Source organism: Triticum aestivum, chromosome 4B, assembly GCF_018294505.1.
Source record: "Triticum aestivum cultivar Chinese Spring chromosome 4B, IWGSC CS RefSeq v2.1, whole genome shotgun sequence".
In the NCBI taxonomy this organism is placed as follows: domain Eukaryota; kingdom Viridiplantae; phylum Streptophyta; class Magnoliopsida; order Poales; family Poaceae; genus Triticum; species Triticum aestivum.
Window position 1 is genome coordinate 574,948,726 of NC_057804.1, and position 22,064 is coordinate 574,970,789.

At 44.3% G+C, this 22,064-nt stretch overlaps 1 protein-coding gene across 1 annotated transcript; it reads left to right on the top strand.

The window, feature by feature from the left end:
• Positions 1 to 14,108: 14,108 nt before the first annotated feature.
• LOC123090229 (uncharacterized) lies at positions 14,109 to 20,140 on the top strand. The gene is made up of 7 exons (XM_044511633.1): positions 14,109 to 14,509; positions 15,262 to 15,389; positions 15,570 to 15,700; positions 17,388 to 17,516; positions 17,986 to 18,092; positions 18,801 to 18,940; positions 20,124 to 20,140. The coding sequence occupies exons 3-7, from the start codon at positions 15,572 to 15,574 to the stop codon at positions 20,138 to 20,140; spliced, it is 522 nt and encodes a 173-aa protein (XP_044367568.1). The 5' UTR covers positions 14,109 to 14,509; positions 15,262 to 15,389; positions 15,570 to 15,571.
• The last annotated feature ends 1,924 nt before the right edge of the window (positions 20,141 to 22,064 follow it).

A 22,064-nucleotide genomic window follows, 5' to 3' on the forward strand; every position in this document is an offset into this window, starting at 1 on the left:
CTCCCCTCCTTTATATACGGGGGCAGGGGGGCACCCCAAAGACACAACATACAACACAAGTTGATTGTTTATCCATGTGTGGTGCCCCCCTCCACAGTTACACACCTCGTTCATATCATCGTAGTGCTTAGGCAAAGCCCTGCGCCAGTAACTTCATCATCATCGTCACCATGCCGTCGTGCCGACGAAACTCTCCCTCGACCTCAGCTAGATCTAGAGTTCGCGGGACGTCACCGAGCTGAATGTGTGCAAATCGCGGAGGTGCCGTACCTTCGGTGCTAGGATCGGTCGGATCGTTAAGACGTATGACTACATCAACCGCGTTGTCATAACGCTTCTGCTTTTGGTCTACGAGGGTACGTAGATAACACTCTCCCCTCTCATTTCTATGCATCACCTAGTGATAGATCTTGCATGATCGTAGGATTTTTTTTGAAATTACCACGTTCCCTAACAGTGGCATCCGAGCCAGGTCTATGCATATATGTTTTATGCACGAGTAGAACACAAAGAGTTGTGGGCGATAATAGTCATACTGCTTAGCAACATATAATACTTTGATTCAACGGTATTGTTGGATGAAGCGGGCTCAGACCAACATTACGCGTACGCTTACGCGAGACTGGTTCTACCGACGTGCTTTGCATATAGGTGCTGGTGAGTGTCTGTTTCTCCAACTTTAGTTGAATCGAGTGTGGCTACGCCCGGTCCTTGTTGAAGGTTAAAACAGCACACTTGACAAAAAATCATTGTGGTTTTGATGCGTAGGTAAGAATGGTTCTTGCTAGAAGCCCGTAGCAGCCACATAAAACTTGCAACAACAAAGTAGAGGACGTCTAACTTGTTTTTGCAGGGCTTGTTGTGATGTGATATGGTCAAGGCATGTTGTGATATAAATTGTTGTATGAGATGATCATGTTTTGTAACAAAGTTATCGGCAACTGGCAGGAGCCATATGGTTGTCGCTTTATTGTATGCAATGCAATCGACATGCAATTGTTTTACTTTATCACTAAGCGGTAGCGATAGTTGTCGTAACAATAGTTCACGAGACGACAACAATGATACTATGGAGATCAAAGTGTCGCGCCGATGACGTTGGAGATCATGACGATGCTTCAATGATGGAGATCATGAGCTCAAGATGATGATGGACATATCATGTCACATATTTTGTTTGCATGTGATGTTTATCCTTTATGCATCTTATTTTGCTTAGAATGTCGGTAGCATTATAAGATGATCCCTTACTAAATTTCAAGGTACAAGTGTTCTGCCTGAGTATGCACCATTGCTACAGTTCATCATGCTGAGACACCACGTGATGATTGGGTGTGATAAGCTCTACGTTCACATACAATGGGAGCAAGCCAGTTTTGCACACGCAGAATACTCGGGTTAAACTTAACGAGCCTAGCATATGCAGATATGGCCTCGAAACACTGAGACCGAAAGGTCGAGCGTGAATCATATAGTAGATATGATCAACATAGTGATGTTCACCATTGAAAACTACTCCACGTCACGTGATGATCAGACATGGTTTAGTTGATTTGGATCACGTGATCACTTAGATGATTAGAGGGATATCTATCTAAAGTGGGAGTTCTTAAGTAATACGATTAATTGAACTTTAATTTATCATGAACTTAGTCCTGATAGTATTTTGCAAATAATGTTGTAGATCAATAGCTCGCGTTGTTTCTTCCCTATGTTTTTATATGTGTTCCTAGAGAAAACTAAGTTGAAAGATGATAGTAGCAATGATGTGGACTGGGTCCATGATCTGAGGTTTATCCTCATTGCTGCATAGAAGAATTATGTCCTTGATGCACCGCTAGGTGACAGACCTATTGCAGGAGTAGATGTAGACATTATGAATGTTTGGCTAACTCAATATGATGACTACTTGATAATTTAGTACACCATGCTTAAACAGCTTAGAATTGGGACATCAAAGATGTTTTGAACGTCATGGACCATATGAGATGTTCCAGGAGTTGAAGTTAATATTTCAAGCAAATACCCAAGTTGAAAGATATGAAGTCTCCAACAAGTTCTATAGCTAAAAGATGGAGGAGAATAGCTCAAGCAGTGAGCATGTGCTCAGATTGTCTGGGTACTACAATCGCGTGAATCAAGTGGGGGTTAATCTTCCAAATAAGATAGTGATCGACAGAGTTCTCTAGTCACCATCACCAAGTTACTGGAACTTTGTGATGAACTATAGTATGCAAGGGATGACGAAAATGATTCCCGAGCTTTTCATGATGCTGAAATCGATGAAGATAGAAATCAAAAAAGAGCATCAAGTGTTAATGATTGACAAGACCACTAGTTTCAAGAAAAGGGCAAAGGAAAAGAAAGGGAACTTCAAGTAGAATGGCAAGCAAGTTGTCACTCCCGTGAAGAATCCCAAAGCTGGATCAAAGCTTGAAACTGAGTGCTTCTACTGCAAAGGAAATGGTCACTTGAATAGGAAATGCCCTGAATATTTGGTGGATAAGAAGGATGGCAAAGTGAACAAAGGTATATTTGATATACAGGTTATTGATGTGTACCTTACTAGTGTTCATAGTAGCCCCTGGGTATTTGATACTTGTTCGCTTGCTAATATTAGTAACTCGAAACAAGAGTTACAGAATAAATAGAGACTAGTTAAGAATGAAGTGATGATGTATGTTGGAAGTGGTTCCAAGATTGATATAATCATCATCGCACACTCTCTATACTTTCATGATTAGTGTTGAACCTGAATAAAAGTTATTTGGTGTTTGCGTTGATCATAAATATGATTAGATCATGTTTATAGCGATACGATTATTCATCTAAGATAGAGAATAAATTGTTATTCTATTTACATGAATACAACCTTCTATGGTCATACACCCAATGTCGATGGTTTTATTGAATCTTGATCGTAGTGATACACATATTCATAATATTGATGCCAAAAGATGGAAAGTTGATAATGATAGTGCAACATATTTGTGGCACTGCCGTTTGGGTCATATCAGGTGTAAAGCGCATGAAGAAACTCCATTAAGATGGATTTTTGGAATCACTTGATTATGAATCATTTGATGCTTGTGAATCGTGCCTTATGGGCAAGATGACTAAAACTCCGTTCTCCGAAACAATGGAACGAGCTAGTGACTTATTGGAAATAATACATACCGATGTATGCGGTCCAATGAGTGTTGCTGCTCGTGGCGGGTATCGTTATTTTCTGACCTTCACAGATGATTTGAGTAGATATGGGTATATCTACTTAATGAAACACAAGTCTGAAACATTTGAAAAGTTCAAGGAATTTCAGAGTGAAGTGGAGAATCATCGTAACAAGAAAATAAAGTTTCTACGATCTGATCGTAGAGGAGAATATTTGAGTTACGATTTTGGCCTTTATTTAAAACAATGTGGAATAGTTTCACAGCTCATGCCACATGGAACACCATAGCGTAATGGTGTGTCCGAACATCATAATCGCACTTTATTGGATATGGTGCGATCTATGATGTCTCTTACCAGGTTAGCACTATTGTTTTGGGGTTATGCATTAGAGACAGCTACATTCACGTTAAACAGGGCACCATCAAAATCCGTTGAGACGACACCTTATGGAGTTGCGGTTTGGCAGGAAACCAAAGTTGTCATTTCTTAAAGTTTGGGGCTGCGATGCTTATGTGAAAAAGCTTCAACCTGATAAGCTCGAACCCAAATCGGACAACTGCGTCTTCATAGGATACCCAAAGGAAACTGTTGGGTACACCTTCTTGAAGGAAATATGCCCTAGAGGCAATAATAAAGTTATTATTTATTTCCTCATATCATGATAAATGTTTATTATTCATGCTAGAATTGTATTAACCGAAAACTTGATACATGTGTGAATACATAGACAAACATTAGTCACTAGTATGCCTCTACTTGACTACCTCATTAATCAAAGATGGCTATGTTTCCTAACCATAGACATGTGTTGTCATTTGATTAATGGGATCACATCATTAGGAGAATGATGTGATTGACATGACCCATCCCGTTAGCCTAGCACTTGATCGTTTAGTATATTGCTATTGCTTTCTTCATGACTTATACATGTTCCTGTAACTATGAGATTATGCAACTCCCGTTTACCAGAGGAACACTTTGGGTACTACCAAACGTCACAACGTAACTGGGTGATTATAAAGGAGTACTACAGGTGTCTCCGAAGGTACATGTTGGGTTGGCGTATTTCGAGATTAGGTTCTGTCACTCCGATTGTCGGAGAGGTGTCTCTGGGCCCTCTCGGTAATGCACATCACTATAAGCCTTGCAAGCAATGTAGCTAATGAGTTAGTTACGAGATGATGCATTACGTAACGAGTAAAGAGACTTGCCGGTAACGAGATTGAACTAGGTATTGGATACCGACGATCGAATCTCGGGCAAGTAACATACCGATGACAAAGGGAACAACGTATGTTGTTATGCGGTTTGACCGATAAAGATCTTCGTAGAATATGTAGGAACCAATATGGGCATCCAGGTTCCACTATTGGTTATTGACCGAGAATAGTTCTAGGTCATGTCTACATAGTTCTCGAACCCGTAGGGTCCGCACGCTTAAAGTTACGATGACAGTTTTATTATGAGTTTATAAGTTTTGATGTACCGAAGTTTGTTCGGAGTCCCGGATGTGATCACGAAGATGACGGGGAGTCTCGATGTGGTCGAGACATAAAGATTGATATATTGGAAGCCTATGTTTGGACATCGGAATCGTTCCGGATGAAATCGGCATTTTACCGGAGCACCGGGAGGTTACCGGAACCCCCCGGGGGGTTATTGGGCCTACATGGGCCTCGGGAGAGAAGAGGGAAGGAGGAAGGAGGGGGCCGCACGCCCCTCCCCTTCCTAGTTCGAATAGGACAAGGGAAGAGGGGCGGCGCCCCCCCTTTCCTTCCCCTCTTCCTCCTCTTTCCCCCCTTCTCCTATTCCAACTAGGAAAGAAGGGAGTCCTACTCCCGGTGGGAGTAGGACTCCCCCCCTTGGCGCGCCCTCCTTGGCCGGCCGCCTCCTCCCCCCTGGCTCCTTTATATACGGGGGCGGGGGGCACCCCATGACACACAAGTTGATCTACAGATCGTTCCTTAGCCGTGTGCGGTGCCCCCCTCCACCATATTCCACCTCGGTCATATGGTCGCGGAGTTTAGGCAAAGCCCTGCGCCGGTAGAACATCATCATCGTCACCACGCCGTCGTGCTGACGGAACTCATCCCCGAAGCTTTGCTGGATCGGAGCCCGAGGATCGTCATCGAGCTGAACGTGTGCTGAACTCGGAGGTGTCGTACGTTCGGTGCTTGGATCGGTCGGATCGTGAAGACGTACGACTACATCAACCGCGTTGTGCTAACGCTTCCGCTTACGGTCTACGAGGGTACGTGGATAACACTCTCCCTTCTCGTTGCTATGCCATCACCATGATCTTGCGTGTGCGTAGGAATTTTTTTGAAATTACTACGTTCCCCAACAGTGGCATCCGAGCCAGGTTTTATGCGTAGATGTCATATGCATGAGTAGAACACAAGTGAGTTGTGGGCGATATAAGTCATACTGCTTACCAGCATGTCATACTTTGGTTCAGCGGCATTGTGAGATGAAGCGGCCCGGACCGACATTACGCGTCCGCTTACGCGAGACTGGTTTCACCGTTACGAGCACTCGTGCTTAAAGGTGGCTGGCGGGTGTCTGTCTCTCTCACTTTAGTTGAACCGAGTGTGGCTACGCCCGGTCCTTGCGAAGGTTAAAATAGCACTAACTTGACAAACTATCGTTGTGGTTTTGATGCGTAGGTAAGAACGGTTCTTGCTCAGCCCGTAGCAACCACGTAAAATTTGCAACAACAAAGTAGAGGACGTCTAACTTATTTTTGCAGGGCATGTTGTGATGTGATATGGTCAAGATGTGATGCTATATTTTATTGTATGAGATGATCATGTTTTGTAACTGAAGTTATCGGCAACTGGCAGGAGCCATATGGTTGTCGCTTTATTGTATGAAACGCAAACACCCTGTAATTGCTTTATTGTATCACTAAGCGGTAGCGATAGTCGTAGAAGCAATAGATGGCGTAACGACAACGATGCTACGATGGAGATCAAGGTGTCGCGCCGATGACAATGGTGATCACGACGGTGCTTCGAAGATGGAGATCACAAGCACAAGATGATGATGCCCATATCATATCACTTATATTGATTGCATGTGATGTTTATCCTTTATGCATCTTATCTTGCTTTGATTGACGGTAGCATTTTAAGATGATCTCTCACTTAAATTATCAAGAAGTGTTCTCCCTGAGTATGCACCGTTACCAAAGTTCATCGTGCCCAGACACCACGTGATGATCGGGTGTGATAAGCTCTACGTCCATCTACAACGGGTGCAAGCCAGTTTTTGCACACGCAGAATACTCAGGTTAAACTTGACGAGCCTAGCATATGCAGATATGGCCTCGGAACACGGAGACCGAAAGGTCGAGCATGAATCATATAGTAGATATGATCAACATAATGATGTTCACCATTGAAAACTACTCCATCTCACGTGATGATCGGTTATGGTTTAGTTGATTTGGATCACGTGATCACTTAGATGACTAGAGAGATGTCTGTCTAAGTGGGAGTTCTTAAGTAATATGATTAATTGAACTTAAATTTATCATGAACTTAGTACCTGATAGTATTTTGCTTGTCTATGTTTGATTGTAGATAGATGGCTCGTGCTGTTGTTCCGTTGAGTTTTAATGCGTTCCTTGAGAAAGCAAAGTTGAAAGATGATGGTAGCAATTACACGGACTGGGTCCGTAACTTGAGGATTATCCTCATTGCCGCACAGAAGAATTACGTCCTGGAAGCACCGCTAGGTGCCAGGCCTGCTGCTGATGCAACTAACGACGTTAAGAACGTCTGGCAGAGCAAAGCTGATGACTACTCAATAGTTCAGTGTGCCATGCTTTACGGCTTAGAACCGGGTCTTCAACGACGTTTTGAACGTCATGGAGCATATGAGATGTTCCAGGAGTTGAAGATAATATTTCAAGCAAATGCCCGGATTGAGAGATATGAAGTCTCCAATAAGTTCTATAGCTGCAAGATGGAGGAGAATAGTTCTGTCAGTGAACACATACTCAAAATGTCTGGGTATAATAATCACTTGATTCAATTGGGAGTTAATCTTCCTGATGATAGTGTCATTGACAGAATTCTTCAATCACTACCACCAAGCTACAAGAGCTTCGTGATGAACTATAATATGCAAGGGATGAACAAGACTATTCCCGAGCTCTTCGCAATGCTAAAAGCTGCGAAAGTAGAAATCAAGAAGGAGCATCAAGTGTTGATGGTTAACAAGACCACTAGTTTCAAGAAAAAGGGCAAAGGGGAGAAGAAGGGGAACTTCAAGAAGAACAACAAGCAAGTTGCTGCTCAAGAGAAGAAACCCAAGTCTGGACCTAAGCCTGAAACTGAGTGCTTCTACTGCAAGCAGACTGGACACTAGAAGCGGAACTTCCCCAAGTATTTGGCGGATAAGAAGGATGGCAAGGTGAACAAAGGTATATGTGATATACATGTTATTGGTGTGTACCTTACTAGAGCTCGCAGTAGCACCTGGGTATTTGATACTGGTTCTGTTGCTAATATTTGCAACTCGAAACAGGGACTACGGAAAAAGTGAGCACTGGCTAAGGATGAGGTGACGATGCGCGTGGGAAATGGTTCCAAAGTCGATGTGATCGCAGTCGGCACGCTACCTCTACATTTACCTTCGGGATTAGTTTTAGACCTGAATAATTGTTATTTGGTGCCAGCGTTGAGCATGAACATTATATCTGGATCTTGTTTGATGCGAGACGGTTATTCATTTAAATCAAAGAATAATGGTTGTTCTATTTATATGAGTAATATCTTTTATGGTCATGCACCCTTGAAGAGTGGTCTATTTTTGTTGAATCTCGATAGTAGTAATACACATATTCATAATGTCGAAGCCAAAAAATGCAGAGTTAATAATGATAGTGCAACTTATTTGTGGCACTGCCGTTTAGGTCATATCGGTGTAAAACACATGAAGAAACTCCATACCGATGGACTTTTGGAACCACTTGATTATGAATCATTTGGTACTTGCGAACCGTGCCTCATGGGCAAGATGACTAAAACACCGTTCTCCGGTACTATGGAGAGAGCAACAAATTTATTGGAAATCATACATATAGATGTATGTGGTCCGATGAATGTTGAAGCTCGTGGCGAATATCGTTATTTTCTCACCTTCACAGATGATTTAAGCAGATATGGGTATATTTACTTAATGAAACACAAGTCTGAAACATTTGAAAAGTTCAAAGAATTTCAGAGTGAAGTAGAAAATCATCGTAACAAGAAAATAAAATTTCTACGATCTGATCGTGGAGGAGAATATTTGAGTTACGAGTTTGGTTTACATTTGAAACAATGCGGAATAGTTTCGCAACTCACGCCACCCGGAACACCACAACGAAATGGTGTGTCCGAACATCATAATCGTACTTTACTAGACATGGTGCGATCTATGATGTCTCTTACTGATTTACCGCTATCGTTCTGGGGTTATGCTTTAGAGATGGCCGCATTCACGTTAAATAGGGCACCATCAAAATCCGTTGAGACGACGCCTTATGAACTGTGGTTTGGCAAGAAACCAAAGTTGTCGTTTCTTAAAGTTTGGGGCTGCGATGCTTATGTGAAGAAACTTCAACCAGATAAGCTCGAACCTAAATCGGAGAAATGTGTCTTCATAGGATACCCGAAAGAGACAGTTGAGTATACCTTCTATCACAGATCCAAAGGCAAGACATTCGTTGCTAAGAATGGATCCTTTCTAGAGAAGGAGTTTCTCTCGAAAGAAGTGAGTGGGAGGAAAGTAGAACTTGATGAGGTAACTATACCTGCTCCCTTATTGGAAAGTAGTTCATCACAGAAACCGGTTCCTGTGACACCTACACCAATTAGTGAGGAAGCTAATGATATTGATCATGAAACTTCAGATCAAGTTTCTACTGAACTTCGAAGGTCTACCAGAGTAAGATCCGCACCAGAGTGGTACGGTAATCCTATTCTGGAAGTCATGTTACTTGACCATGACGAACCTACGAACTATGAGGAAGCAATGATGAGCCAAGATTCCGCAAAATGGCTAGAAGCCATGAAATCTGAGATGGGATCCATGTATGAAAACAAAGTATGGACTTTGGTTGACTTGCTCGATGATCGGCAAGCCATTGAGAATAAATGGATCTTTAAGAAAAAGACTGACGCTGATGGTAATATAACTGTCTATAAAGCTCGACTTGTTGCAAAAGGTTTTCGACAAGTTCAAGGGGTTGACTATGATGAGACTTTCTCACCTGTAGCGATGCTTAAGTCTGTCCGAATCATGTTAGCTATTGCTGCATTTCATGATTATGAAATTTGGCAAATGGATGTTCAAACTGCATTCTTGAATGGATTTCTGGAAGAAGAGTTGTATATGATGCAGCCAGAAGGTTTTGTTGATCCAAAAGGTGCTAACAAAGTGTGCAAACTCCAGCGATCCATTTATGGACTGGTGCAAGCATCTCGGAGTTGGAATAAACGCTTTGATAGTGTGATCAAAGCATATGGTTTTATACAGACTTTTGGAGAAGCCTGTATTTACAAGAAAGTGAGTGGGAGCTCTGTAGCATTTCTAATATTATATGTAGATGACATATTATTAATTGGAAATGATATAGAATTTCTGGATAGCATAAAAGGATACTTGAATAAAAGTTTTTCAATGAAAGACCTCGGTGAAGCTGCTTACATATTGGGCATCAAGATTTATAGAGATATATCAAGACGCTTAATAGGACTTTCACAAAGCACATACCTTGATAAAATTTTGAAAAAGTTCAAAATGGATCAGGCAAAGAAAGGGTTCTTGCCCGTGTTACAAGGTGTGAAGTCGAGTCAGACTCAATGCCCGACCACTGCAGAAGATAGAGAGAAAATGAAAGATGTTCCCTATGCTTCAGCCATAGGCTCTATCATGTATGCAATGCTGTGTACCAGACCTGATGTATGCTTAGCAATAAGCTTGGCAGGAAGGTACCAAAGTAATCCAGGAGTGGATCACTGGACAGCGGTCAAGAACATCCTGAAATACCTGAAAAGGACTAAGGATATGTTTCTCGTATATGGAGGTGACAAAGAGCTAGTCGTAAATGGTTACGTCGATGCAAGCTTTGACACTGATCCGGACGATTCTAAATCGCAAACCGGATACGTGTTTTTATTAAACGGTGGAGCTGTAAGTTGGTGCAATTCTAAACAAAGCGTCGTGGCGGGATCTACATGTGAAGCGGAGTACATAGCTGCTTCGGAAGCAGCAAATGAAGGAGTCTGGATGAAGGAGTTCATTACCGATCTAGGTGTCATACCTAGTGCATCGGGACCAATGAAGATCTTCTGTGACAATACTGGTGCAATTGCCTTGGCAAAGGAATCCAGATTTCACAAGAGGACCAAGCACATCAAGAGACGCTTCAATTCCATCCGGGACCAAGTCCAAGTGGGAGACATAGAGATTTGCAAGATACATACGGATCTGAATATTGCAGACCCGTTGACTAAGCCTCTCTCACGAGCAAAACATGATCAACACCAAGACTCCATGGGTGTTAGAATCATTACTATGTAATCTAGATTATTGACTCTAGTGCAAGTGGGAGACTGAAGGAAATATGCCCTAGAGGCAATAATAAAGTTATTATTTATTTCCTCATATCATGATAAAGGTTTATTATTCATGCTAGAATTGTATTAACCGGAAACTTAGTACATGTGTGAATACATAGACAAAACTTCTAGTCCCTAGTATGCCTCTACTTGACTAGCTCGTTAATCAAAGATGGTTATGTTTCCTAACCATAGACATGTGTTGTCATTTGATGAACGGGATCACATTATTAGGATAATGATGTGATGGACATGACCCATCCGTTAGCTTAGCATTATGATCATGTCAGTTTCATTGCTACTGCTTTCTTCATGACTTATACAAGTTCCTCATACTATGAGATTATGCAACTCCTGAATACTGGAGGAACACTTTGGGTACTACCAAACATCACAATGTAAAAGGGTGATTATAAAGGTCCTCTACAGGTGTCTCTGAAGGTGTTTGTTGGGTTGGCATATATCAAGATTAGGATTTGTCACTCTGTGTTTCGAGGAGGTATCTCTGGGCCCTCTCGGTAATACTCATCACTATAAGCCTTGCAAGCATTGTAACTAATGAGTTAGTTGCGGGATGAAGTATTACGGAACAAGTGAAAAGACTTGCCGGTAACAAGATTGAACTAGGTACAATGATACCGACGATCGAATTTCGGGCAAGTAACATACCGATGACAAAGGGAACAACATATGTTGTTATGCGATTTGACCGATAAAGATCTTCGTAGAATATGTAGGAACCAATACGAGCACCTAGGTTCCGCTATTGGTTATTGACCGGAGACGTGTCTCGGTCATGTCTACATAGTTCTCAAACCCGTAGGGTCCGCACGCTTAATGTTCGATGACGATTGGTATTATGAGTTTATGTGATATGATGTACCGAAGTTTGTTCGGAGTCCCGGATGAGATCACAGACATGATGAGGAGTCTCGAAATGGTCGAGACATAAAGATTCATATATTGGAAGGTTGCATTTGTACATCGGAATTGTTCTGAGTGGTTCAGGCATTTTTCCGGAGTACCGGGAGGTTACGGGAACCCCGAGGAGAAGTTATGGGCCTTATGGGCCATAAGAGGGAAGCACACCAGCCCACAAGGGGCTGGTGCGCCCCCCTTTGGGCAGGAGGCCGAATTGGACTTGGGAATGGGGCGCCACCCCCTTTCCTTCTCCTACTCCCTCTCCTTCCCCCTTTCCCCCTCCGGTAGAAGGAAAAAAAGGGTGGGGCCGAATCCTACTAGGATTGGAGTCCTAGTAGGACTCCCCTCTCCCTGGCGCACCCCTTGTTAGCCGGCCTCCTCCTCCCCTCCTTTATATACGGGGGTAGGGGGCACCCTAAAGACACAACAGACAACACAAGTTGATTGTTTAGCCATGTGCGGTGCCCCCCTCCACAGTTACACATCTCGGTCATATCGTTGTAGTGCTTAGGCAAAGCCCTGTGCCGGTAACTTCATCATCACTGTCACCACGCCGTCGTGCTGACGAAACACTTCCTTGACCTCAGCTGGATCTAGAGTTCGCGGGACGTCACCGAGTTGAACGTGTGCAGATCGCGGAGGTGCCGTACCTTCGGTGCTAGGATCGGTCGGATCGTGAAGACGTACGACTACATCAACTGCGTTGTCATAAGGCTTCAGCTTTCGGTCTACGAGGGTACATAGACAATACTCTCCCCTCTCGTTGCTATGCATCACCTAGTGATAGATCTTGCATGATTGTAGGATATTTTCTTGAAATTACCGCGTTCCCCAATAGTGACCTCATCTAGCCCCTACCGCCGCCCACTATCAGGTCCTCATAGTGAAATGCGGGGTTGACGTAGTAATACATGGTGCTAAAAAAACATGTGAGACCCACACATCATATATCTGGTTCAAACATGCAGTACCTCAACAACGCTGAAGTGCCCACCATGTTAGACTATTATCGAAACTATGATAGATGGGAGCACACCATATGGAGCATAGAGCAGTGACCAACCAAGTGAGTTATTCTTCATCATTGAGCACTTCTCACCAAGTGAATTCTTCTACGTTCTCGAGGCCTACCTCAGCGAAGCGCTTGCCGGCCACGCCCACAATCTCAAGGCTGAGCTCAACATCGACAATAGTAATCTCCAGCTTCTTTTTGACGAGCATGAGGAGGTTGCTGATGAGTTCTCTAGTATGAAGCTCTAGGCGTACGCCACTGTGAGTACAAGATCAATGTTACATGAGATATAAGTTATTAAATCTTGGGTAACTTATTATTACAAGGCATGTGGGCATGACGTGCATACCGTCTCGACCTAGCATGCGGGTGAGATCGACTAGAAGGTGGATGCGATCTGTGAGAGGTGTGATTGACCAATCAACAACCATCTATCTACGAGACGTGTGATCGACCCACCTCCCAGTTGGTAGAGCATCAATCCATGGGACGTACGATCTGAATTTGAATGGACGGTCGGGATGAGTTATAGAGGAGATGGATCCGTGGGAGGCACGATCGACCAATCGGAAACCGGTGAACTATCTCATGCGGATCAACCGGGACAACCAACCACCAAATCAGCCCGGACGGACGGATAGTACCGGCTTCATGTACCATGAAACTAAGCACGCATGTCATGGGCCATCAGATCACTAGGGGTTGGGCGGCTGAGAGCTCTCGAACCATGGGATGCGCAAGCGGCCAATCGAAAAACATCGATCCATTCATGGGATGCGGACGACTGACCAAGCAAGCAGCTAACAAACAAGAGTAAAATAATGAAACAAACCATCGAGTTCGTTCGACCCAGCAAACCATTGTTTTTTTCAGATGCCGCATGCCGTTGGATGGATAGGTTGGATGGATAGATTCGAAACGGCTTGATCCGTGGGAGGCGCGGCGGACCAATGGAAAAGCGTCGATCCATGAGACCGTATTAATTGTGTAATTGACCAAGCAAGCAACAAAGAAAAATGAACCATACCCCCTCCGATTCTTTTTACTCCGCATATAAGATTTGGTCAAAGTCAAACTACTCAAAGTTTGACCAAATTTATATAAAAAAATATGAACATCTACAATATTAAAATTATATAGTATGAAAATACATTTCGTGGTGCATCTGATAATGTTAATTTCATATTGTCAATGTTTATATTTTTTAATGTAAAGTTAGTCAAACTTTATAAAGCTTGACTTTGACCAAACCTTATATGCAAACTAAAAAGAAACGGAGGGAGTACGTGATTAATCAGGAGCGGGCCGTCGGATCGCTAAGAGTTGAACGGCTGAGATGGATTAAATAGAGCTTGATCCGTGGGAGGGATCCGTGTGAGCGTGTTATTGACCAACGGGAAGAAAGCGGGAGAGGAGATGAAAAGGTCGAAAGAAATCTCACATCCTGCTCTGCTTCCCACCCAACTCCACATCCAAAACGCCGCCGCCGCCGCCGCCGCCAACCACCACATCCAAAGCGCCGCCGCCGCCAACCACCACATCTCCGACCACCAGGGTCTATCCCCTCCTCTCCATCGCGGCTGCTGGTCGCGGATCGACCTCCCCATCCGAGGCCAACTCCTCCATCCACAGCGGATTCGTCTCCTCCTCCACACCGAGGCCATGGCAGGGGGAGCACGAAACACTAGCGCCCGCCATGGCGACCTAGCACCAGGAACCGGCCGGCGCATCCTGCAGCCGCCGGTCCAGCATGAATGCGGCAGCTTGGCCTCAAGGACTCCAAGATCTGGTCTGCCCTTCCTCTTTCCCGTCCATGTGTCTGTCGAGCCGAGCCTCAAAGATTGAGATTTGTTTCATTCTCCCCGTCCGGTCCATGTGTGTCGAGCATCAAGCTTTTTTTGCCCTAGTAAATAAATTGCCCAATTTAAAGAGATGACACACTTCAATTAATCATCATAGCTGCCTTCTTCTTGCAACATACATGTAATTATACTGCACATCCCGAATCGAATCACTGGTAAAAATGCGAATCAGATAATATGGCCTAATAAAATTCAACCTAGGCAGACATTATTAGAAAAATAAAGGATAGATAATAATAGTGTATTGGCACGCCTATGGTTCTACTAATTGATTTCAGTGGGTTTGATTGATCTTGTTGTTTGGCAGATTCCTCCATATGCCCACCAAAAACATGACTCGTGGGATAGAAGCATCACCATCTTTTTACTAGGAACATATAACATAAAAACTTTGACCAAATCAACAACCTTTTTTATAGTTTAACCGCTAAGCATAACAGCCATGTTTTAATCAACTAAAATAGTCCATATGGTGAACTCGGATCAGTTTAGACTCCGGATGATTTGTCATCACAAAATGACTTAAAGAACAACTGCAGTTTTGTAATTTTCAGTTTTAAACCATACATGCACCCCTGTGTTCAAGTATTTCATCATTAGGGAATAAGTATGGGAGGAGGATCTTGTATCTATTTCATCACTAGAGAAGAAATAAACACTGATTGCTTGTATTTTCTAGTTTGCAGGCACAGATGATGTATGCGGCAGGCGACGATGATGCCGACGCCAACGCCGAGGAGGACGAGGACCCGAGCTCCAGCCTGACCAGCATGGTCCCTGCTGCCTGCCAGTAATGACTCCCTGCAGGTAGCACCTCCCTCTGCCCACTCACTTGCTAGTCTCTCAGTAGGATGCGATTGTTCTAGTAGCTATCATTTACACGGCGGCGCATATATGGATTTGCCCATGGTTCCATGAATTGTGTAATACTAGGAGATATGGGTGAGGAACTGAAAATATAATATGCTTCCATGAATTGTCCTGCAGATATGCGCCATATGGGAGATCCTTCTCGCCGGACTTCAGGAGAAGGCGGTCCCTCGGCGACGGGTTTGAGAGCTAGCGTGGGTTTTGCCAGACCATTCATGCTACCCAGATGGGATTGTCGCTCAATATCGGTAAAGCTCTCACCTTTTCTCATGAATATATGCGTGCTACAATGAAACTGGCGCTCGGATGCCATGGTCCTTAGGTGTGTGTTATCTACTCCCTCTGATGCAAAATTAGTGTCGCAGTTTTGAACTAAGGCTAGTTCAACCTTAGGAGGTGTTTGGTTCGTGAGAGGCAACGCAATCGCAAACGTAATCAAGTTACACCGTTACTGTAAACGTAATCGAGCAAATCGACAACTTGTTTGGTTACAATTGTAACGCTAATGGATTCCTCTACATCAAGAGAAAATATCCAAAAGAAGCGGCGGCGCACCTCACCGCTTGGGGGGGGGGGGGGCGCTCCCGGAGGAGGGAGCGGTGGCCGGCGAGATTGGCCCTGGCCGCAGGCTAGCAGGCGGGCGCCCCTCTTGTGCAGGATCCGGCCGGTGGGGCTGCAACGATCCGGGACTGGCCATGGGCGCCGGCTAGCAGTGGCGATGCTCGGCTTGTGTGGGCTCCAGCCGGGGAAGCAACAAGGCGAGACTACCAGCCGCGGCTCCCCTTGTGCGGGCTTTGGCCGGGCGGCGGAGAGATCGGGCTCCTGACCTCCTGGAGAAGACGAAGTATCGTGGGCGAAGGAGCGGTTTCAGATTACACAGGGGCATGAGCGTTATCGGATTTCTACAGGGCTGGGACCTGATACGGTGTTATCCAATTACGGCCTAGCCTAACCAAACAAGATTTAAAGGTATCAGTTACCCCCGTAAACAGGTTACGTTACAAAGTAACGAACCAAACACCTCCTTAGTTCAAAAATGATTACCAGTACAAATTGCTGCATTTTCATATTTCCATCAGTGCTGTTTTTCTGGAAGAACATTCAGAGCTAGACCCTTCTGATGGATATGTATAATTTCAGTGTTTTCAAAACACTAGCACTACTCTTCTGATAGATATTCAATCAGGATGATGCACATTAATTAGTCATTTAGGCCTTAAGTATTGATAGTTCACATGACTAACTCATACACATGATCTTCTATTTCATTTTATATTGAGGCAATGGTCTCTAATGAACTGAAAATAGAAAAAATGATGCGTGAATGCACCTTCAACCAGCTAGCTCACTAGCATAACCCGTGATAAGTGATAATTAAAGTGTGGGGCAAATGTAAAGATTCTTGCATTCCAGCTATCTTTAAGATGTGATGTTACTGTTCTTTATGGTAGGACTAGGATGAATCCACATAGTTCTGTTACCCTGAACCCTTTTTTGTCAGAGATGCCTCTTGCCTCTACCTGCTGCACCATCGAGTCATCTTCCTTAGCCACCAAATGCTGCAATTTTTTATGCCAAATTAATGGATGAACACCTTCCTTGTTCTTCTATTACTAGTGTATACATACTAGTAGTACTGCCACTATATGATGGATGTATCGATACGTGATGTCCTCTGATGCAAAAAATTCCTCACTTTCCTTTACTTCTTTGTTCAAAACTGATTGTATACTTACTAGTTCTCTGATGGATGTATCGATGGCGTTGAGTGTCATCACAAAATGGATGAACGCCTTCCTTGTTCTTCTATTACTAGTGTATACTTACCAGTATAGTAAAAAAACACGATTGATTAATCATTATGGGAGGAGAATCATGTATGTATTTCATTACAGAAGAAATAAACACTACTTGCTTGTATTTGCATCTTTGCAGGCATGTATCATGTATGCAGCAGACGAGGATGATGATGACGCCGAGGAGGATGAGGACCTGAGCTCGAGCCTGACCACGATGGCGCATATCACAAGGTCCCTACTGCCTGCCAGTAATTACTCCCTGCAGGTAGACCTCCCTCTGCCTCCCTCCACACACTCACTTGTTAGTCCCTCGGTAGGATGCGATTGATGTAGTAGCCATCATTTACATGGATGCATATATATGGATTTGCCCATGGTTTGTTTGAATCAAAAAATGGGGAACACAATGACACGTCAGCACAATGGATACTACTGAGCTACTAGCACGTCACAAGTCACTATATTGGTAGCTTGAACCACTTGGTCGCTTACAAATAACTACTAGTTTTAGCTATCGCAATTAAGCCTTACTAATTAAGGGTGGCCGTGCTACCTGATTGGCATCTAATGTGTTGGCTCTCCTCTCGATCTGGGCAGCCCTAAATTATGAGCTTCTTGTGATGGTTTGCATGGTTAAAAGATGCATCTTGTGTGTATTATACTGTTTGATTAACCTCAGCTTCTTGAGATCCATGAGTATCCACTAATGGTGTCTTTTTGTTGCCTCTCTGTAGGTTTCACATCATTCTCAGGAGAAGCGGTGGGTGTTTTTTGACTTTGGCGTTCGGAAAGCACTTGGGAGGGGCCAGTTCGGCATGTTTACTTGGCCAGAGAAAAGAGGGTAATTACTATTGATAATCTCAGATTATTATGTTCATTTCTATAATTTTAGTCCCTTTTTCTATGTAGTAGGCCGATTAGTTAAGCACCACAATTTGATTGAAGGAATTTATTAATAGCTACTCTAGTTAATGGTTCAATAATCAGGGCTGAAATATATTTGTTCTGAGACTAGAGCATGGCGTTGAGTGACACTGGTTCTCATATGTGCCTTTGGGTTTAAAAGCAGAAGTGTAGCACACAGTCGTCATCTACATGCACAAGCTTTTCTGAGCTGAGTCTAGATTCAGAAGCTTAGTGTACACCATCTGTTCTGCCTACTTTTTGACTATGTGAAGTGTTAATTTTCTGCTTCATAATGTCAACATTATCCCTATAAAGAAATAACAATGTCAGCATCAACAGCTTCCAGTTTAAAAGTAATTAAAACAGCTAAAATAGCTCTGTTTCAACTGAATTGCTATACTGTTTGTTTCGTGTTCTGAAAAAATATATGAATTACATGGATTATTTGAAGATATTCTGGGCTACGAACTTACTGAAGGAATCTAATGAGCAAAAACATTAATTTTGTGCTTCATCAATGTATCTTCTCCTGTTACTTGAAGAGTCACTATCTAATAATCTGCATTTTTATTGTTTGAACCTGATGAACTCTGAATGTGTTGCTATGACTTTGTTAATATCTAATAAGTTCTTGTTCTCGCAGATTGTTGACAACAACAAACTTTCTGAACAGAACAATGAGAGTCCCGAACAATGGGAGAATGGAGCTTCCCGTCTATGAACTAATCGATCGACTATATCGTATCGAGCTCAAAGGTTTGTGCAACAACAACAAAGCCTTTAGTCCCAAACAAGTTGCGATAGGCTAGAGGTGAAACCCATAAGATCTCGCAACCAACTCATGGCTCTGGCACATGGATAGCAAGCTTCCACGCACCCCTGTCCATAGCTAGCCCTTTGTCGATACTCCAATCCTTCAGGTCTCTCTTAACGGACTCCTCCCATGTCAAATTCGGTCGACCCCGCCCTCTCTTGACATTCTCCGCACGCTTTAGCCGTCTGCTATGCACTGGAGCTTCTGGAGGCCTGCGTTGAATATGCCCAAACCATCTCAGACGATGTTGGACAAGCTTCTCCTCAATTGGTGCTACCCCAACTCTATCTCGTATATCATCATTCCGGACTCGATCCTTCCTCGTGTGGCCACACATCCATCTCAACATACGCATCTCCGCCACACCTAACTGTTGAACATGTCGCCTTTTAGTCGGCCAACACTCCGCGCCATACAACATTGCGGGTCGAACCGCCGTCCTGTAGAACTTGCCTTTTAGCTTTTGTGGCACTCTCTTGTCACAGAGAATGCCAGAAGCTTGGCGCCACTTCATCCATCCGGCTTTGATTCGATGGTTCACATCTTCATCAATACCCCCATCCTCCTGCAACATTGACCCCAAATACCGAAAGGTGTCCTTCCGAGGTACCACCTGGCCATCAAGGCTAACCTCCTCCTCCTCACACCTAGTAGTACTGAAACCGCACATCATGTACTCGGTTTTAGTTCTACTAAGCCTAAACCCTTTCGATTCCAAGGTTTGTCTCCATAACTCTAACTTCCCATTTACCCCCGTCCGACTATCGTCAACTAGCACCACATCATCCGCAAAGAGCATACACCATGGGATATCTCCTTGTATATCCCTTGTGACCTCATCCATCACCAATGCAAAAAGATAAGGGCTCAAAGCTGACCCCTGATGCAGTCCTATCTTAATCGGGAAGTCATCGGTGTCAACATCACTTGTTCGAACACTTGTCACAACATTATCGTACATGTCCTTGATGAGGGTAATGTACTTTGCTGGAACTTTGTGTTTCTCCAAGGCCCACCACATGACATTCCGCGGTATCTTATCATAGGCCTTCTCCAAGTCAATGAACACCATATGCAAGTCCTTCTTTTGCTCCCTATATCTCTCCATAAGTTGTCGTACCAAGAAAATGGCTTCCATGGTCGACCTCCTAGGCATGAAGCCAAACTGATTTTTGGTCACGCTTGTCATTCTTCTTAAGCGGTGCTCAATGACTCTCTCCCATAGCTTCATTGTATGGCTCATCAGCTTAATTCCACGGTAATTAGTACAACTCTGAACATCCCCCTTGTTCTTGAAGATTGGTACTCCGTCTCCATTCTTCTGGCATCTTGTTTGCCCGAAAAATGAGGTTGAAAAGCTTGGTTAGCCATACTATCGCTATGTCCCCGAGACCTTTCCACACCTCAATGGGGATACAATCAGGGCCCATCGCCTTGCCTCCTTTCATCCTTTTTAAAGCCTGCTTCACCTCAGACTCCTGGATGCGCCGCACAAAACGCATGCTGGTCTCATCAAAGGAGTTGTCCAGTTCAATGGTAGAACTCTCATTCTCCCCATTGAACAGCTTGTCGAAGTACTCCCGCCATCTATGCTTAATCTCCTCGTCCTTCACCAAGAGTTGGCTTGCTCCGTCCTTGATGCATTTGACTTGGCCAATATCCCTCGTCTTCCTCTCCTGGATCTTAGCCATCTTATAGATGTCCCTTTCACCTTCCTTCGTGCCTAACCGTTGGTAGAGGTCCTCATATGCCCGACCGCTTGCTTCACCAACAGCTCGCTTTGCGGCCTTCTTCGCCATCTTGTACTTCTCTATGTTGTCTGCACTCCTATCCAGGTATAGGCGTCTGAAGCAATCTTTCTTCTCTTTAATCGCCTTCTGGACATCATCATTCCACCACTAGGTATCCTTATCTTCGCTTCTCCTTCCCCTGGACACTCCAAACTCCTCCGAGGCCACCTTACGGATGCAAGTCGCCATCTTCATCCACACATTGTCCGCATCCCCTCCTTCCTCCCAAGGGCCCTCCTTAATTACCCTCTCCTTGAACACCTAAGCTACCTCCCCCTTGAGCTTCCACCACTTCATTCTAGCGACTTTGGCACGCTTATCCCGCTGGACACGAATCCGAAAGCGGAAGTCAGCAACCACCAGCTTATGCTGGGGTACAACACTCTCTCCAGGTATCACCTTACAGTCTAGGCACGCATGCCTGTCTTCTCTTCTCGAGAGGATGAAATCAATCTGGCTAGAGTGTTGGCCACTACTAAAAGTCACCAGATGTGATTCTCTCTTTCTAAAGAGGGTGTTAGCTACAATCATGCTGTAGGCTAGAGCAAAGCTTAAGACATCTTCTCCTTCTTGATTCCTGATGCCATAGCCAAAGCCCCCATGCGCCCCTTCAAAACCTGTGTTAGATGTACCCACGTGGCCATTGAGGTCTCCTCCTATGAAGAGCTTCTCACCAATCGGTACACTCCTAACCATGTCTTCCAAGCCTTCCCAGAACTCCCTCTTGGTGTTCTCATTGTGGCCTACTTGCGGGGCATACGCGCTGATAACATTGAGAACCAAGTCCTCAACTACCAGCTTGACCAGGATAATCCGGTCCCCACGTCTCTTGACGTCTACCAGTCCATACTTGAGGCTCTTGTTGATCAAGATGCCTACGCCATTTCTGTTTGCAGCCGTCCCCGTGTACCACAACTTGAAGCCGGTATCCTCCACCTCCTTCGCCTTCTATCCTCTCCATTTGGTTTCTTGGACGCAAAGGATATCAACACCTCTCCTCACCGCTGCATCAACTAGCTCCCGAAGCTTCCCTGTCAGAGACCCTACGTTCCAGCTACCTAAGCAAATCCTCCTAGGCTTGGCTAGCTTCCTTACCCTTCGCACTCGTCGAGTCAAATGCGAAGACCCTTGCTCATTTTCCACTACATCCGGGCGCCGATGTAGCGCGCCACTAAGGATGCGATGACCCGATCCTCGCTCACTTGCCACCGTATCCGGATCAAGATACGGCGCGCCACTTGAGGGGTGACGCCCCGGCCCTTGCCCATTTTCCACCACACCCGGGTTCCGATGTGGCGCGTCG

Coding starts and splice junctions, on each gene's coding strand:
- LOC123090229 (XM_044511633.1), top strand. CDS start 15,572: ATGCGCCATATGGGAGATCCTTCTCGCCGGACTTCAGGAGAAGGCGGT. Junction 15,701..17,387: donor GGGATTGTCGCTCAATATCG/GTAAAGCTCTCA, acceptor GCATCTTTGCAG/GCATGTATCATGTATGCAGC. Junction 17,517..17,985: donor CCAGTAATTACTCCCTGCAG/GTAGACCTCCCT, acceptor GCCTCTCTGTAG/GTTTCACATCATTCTCAGGA.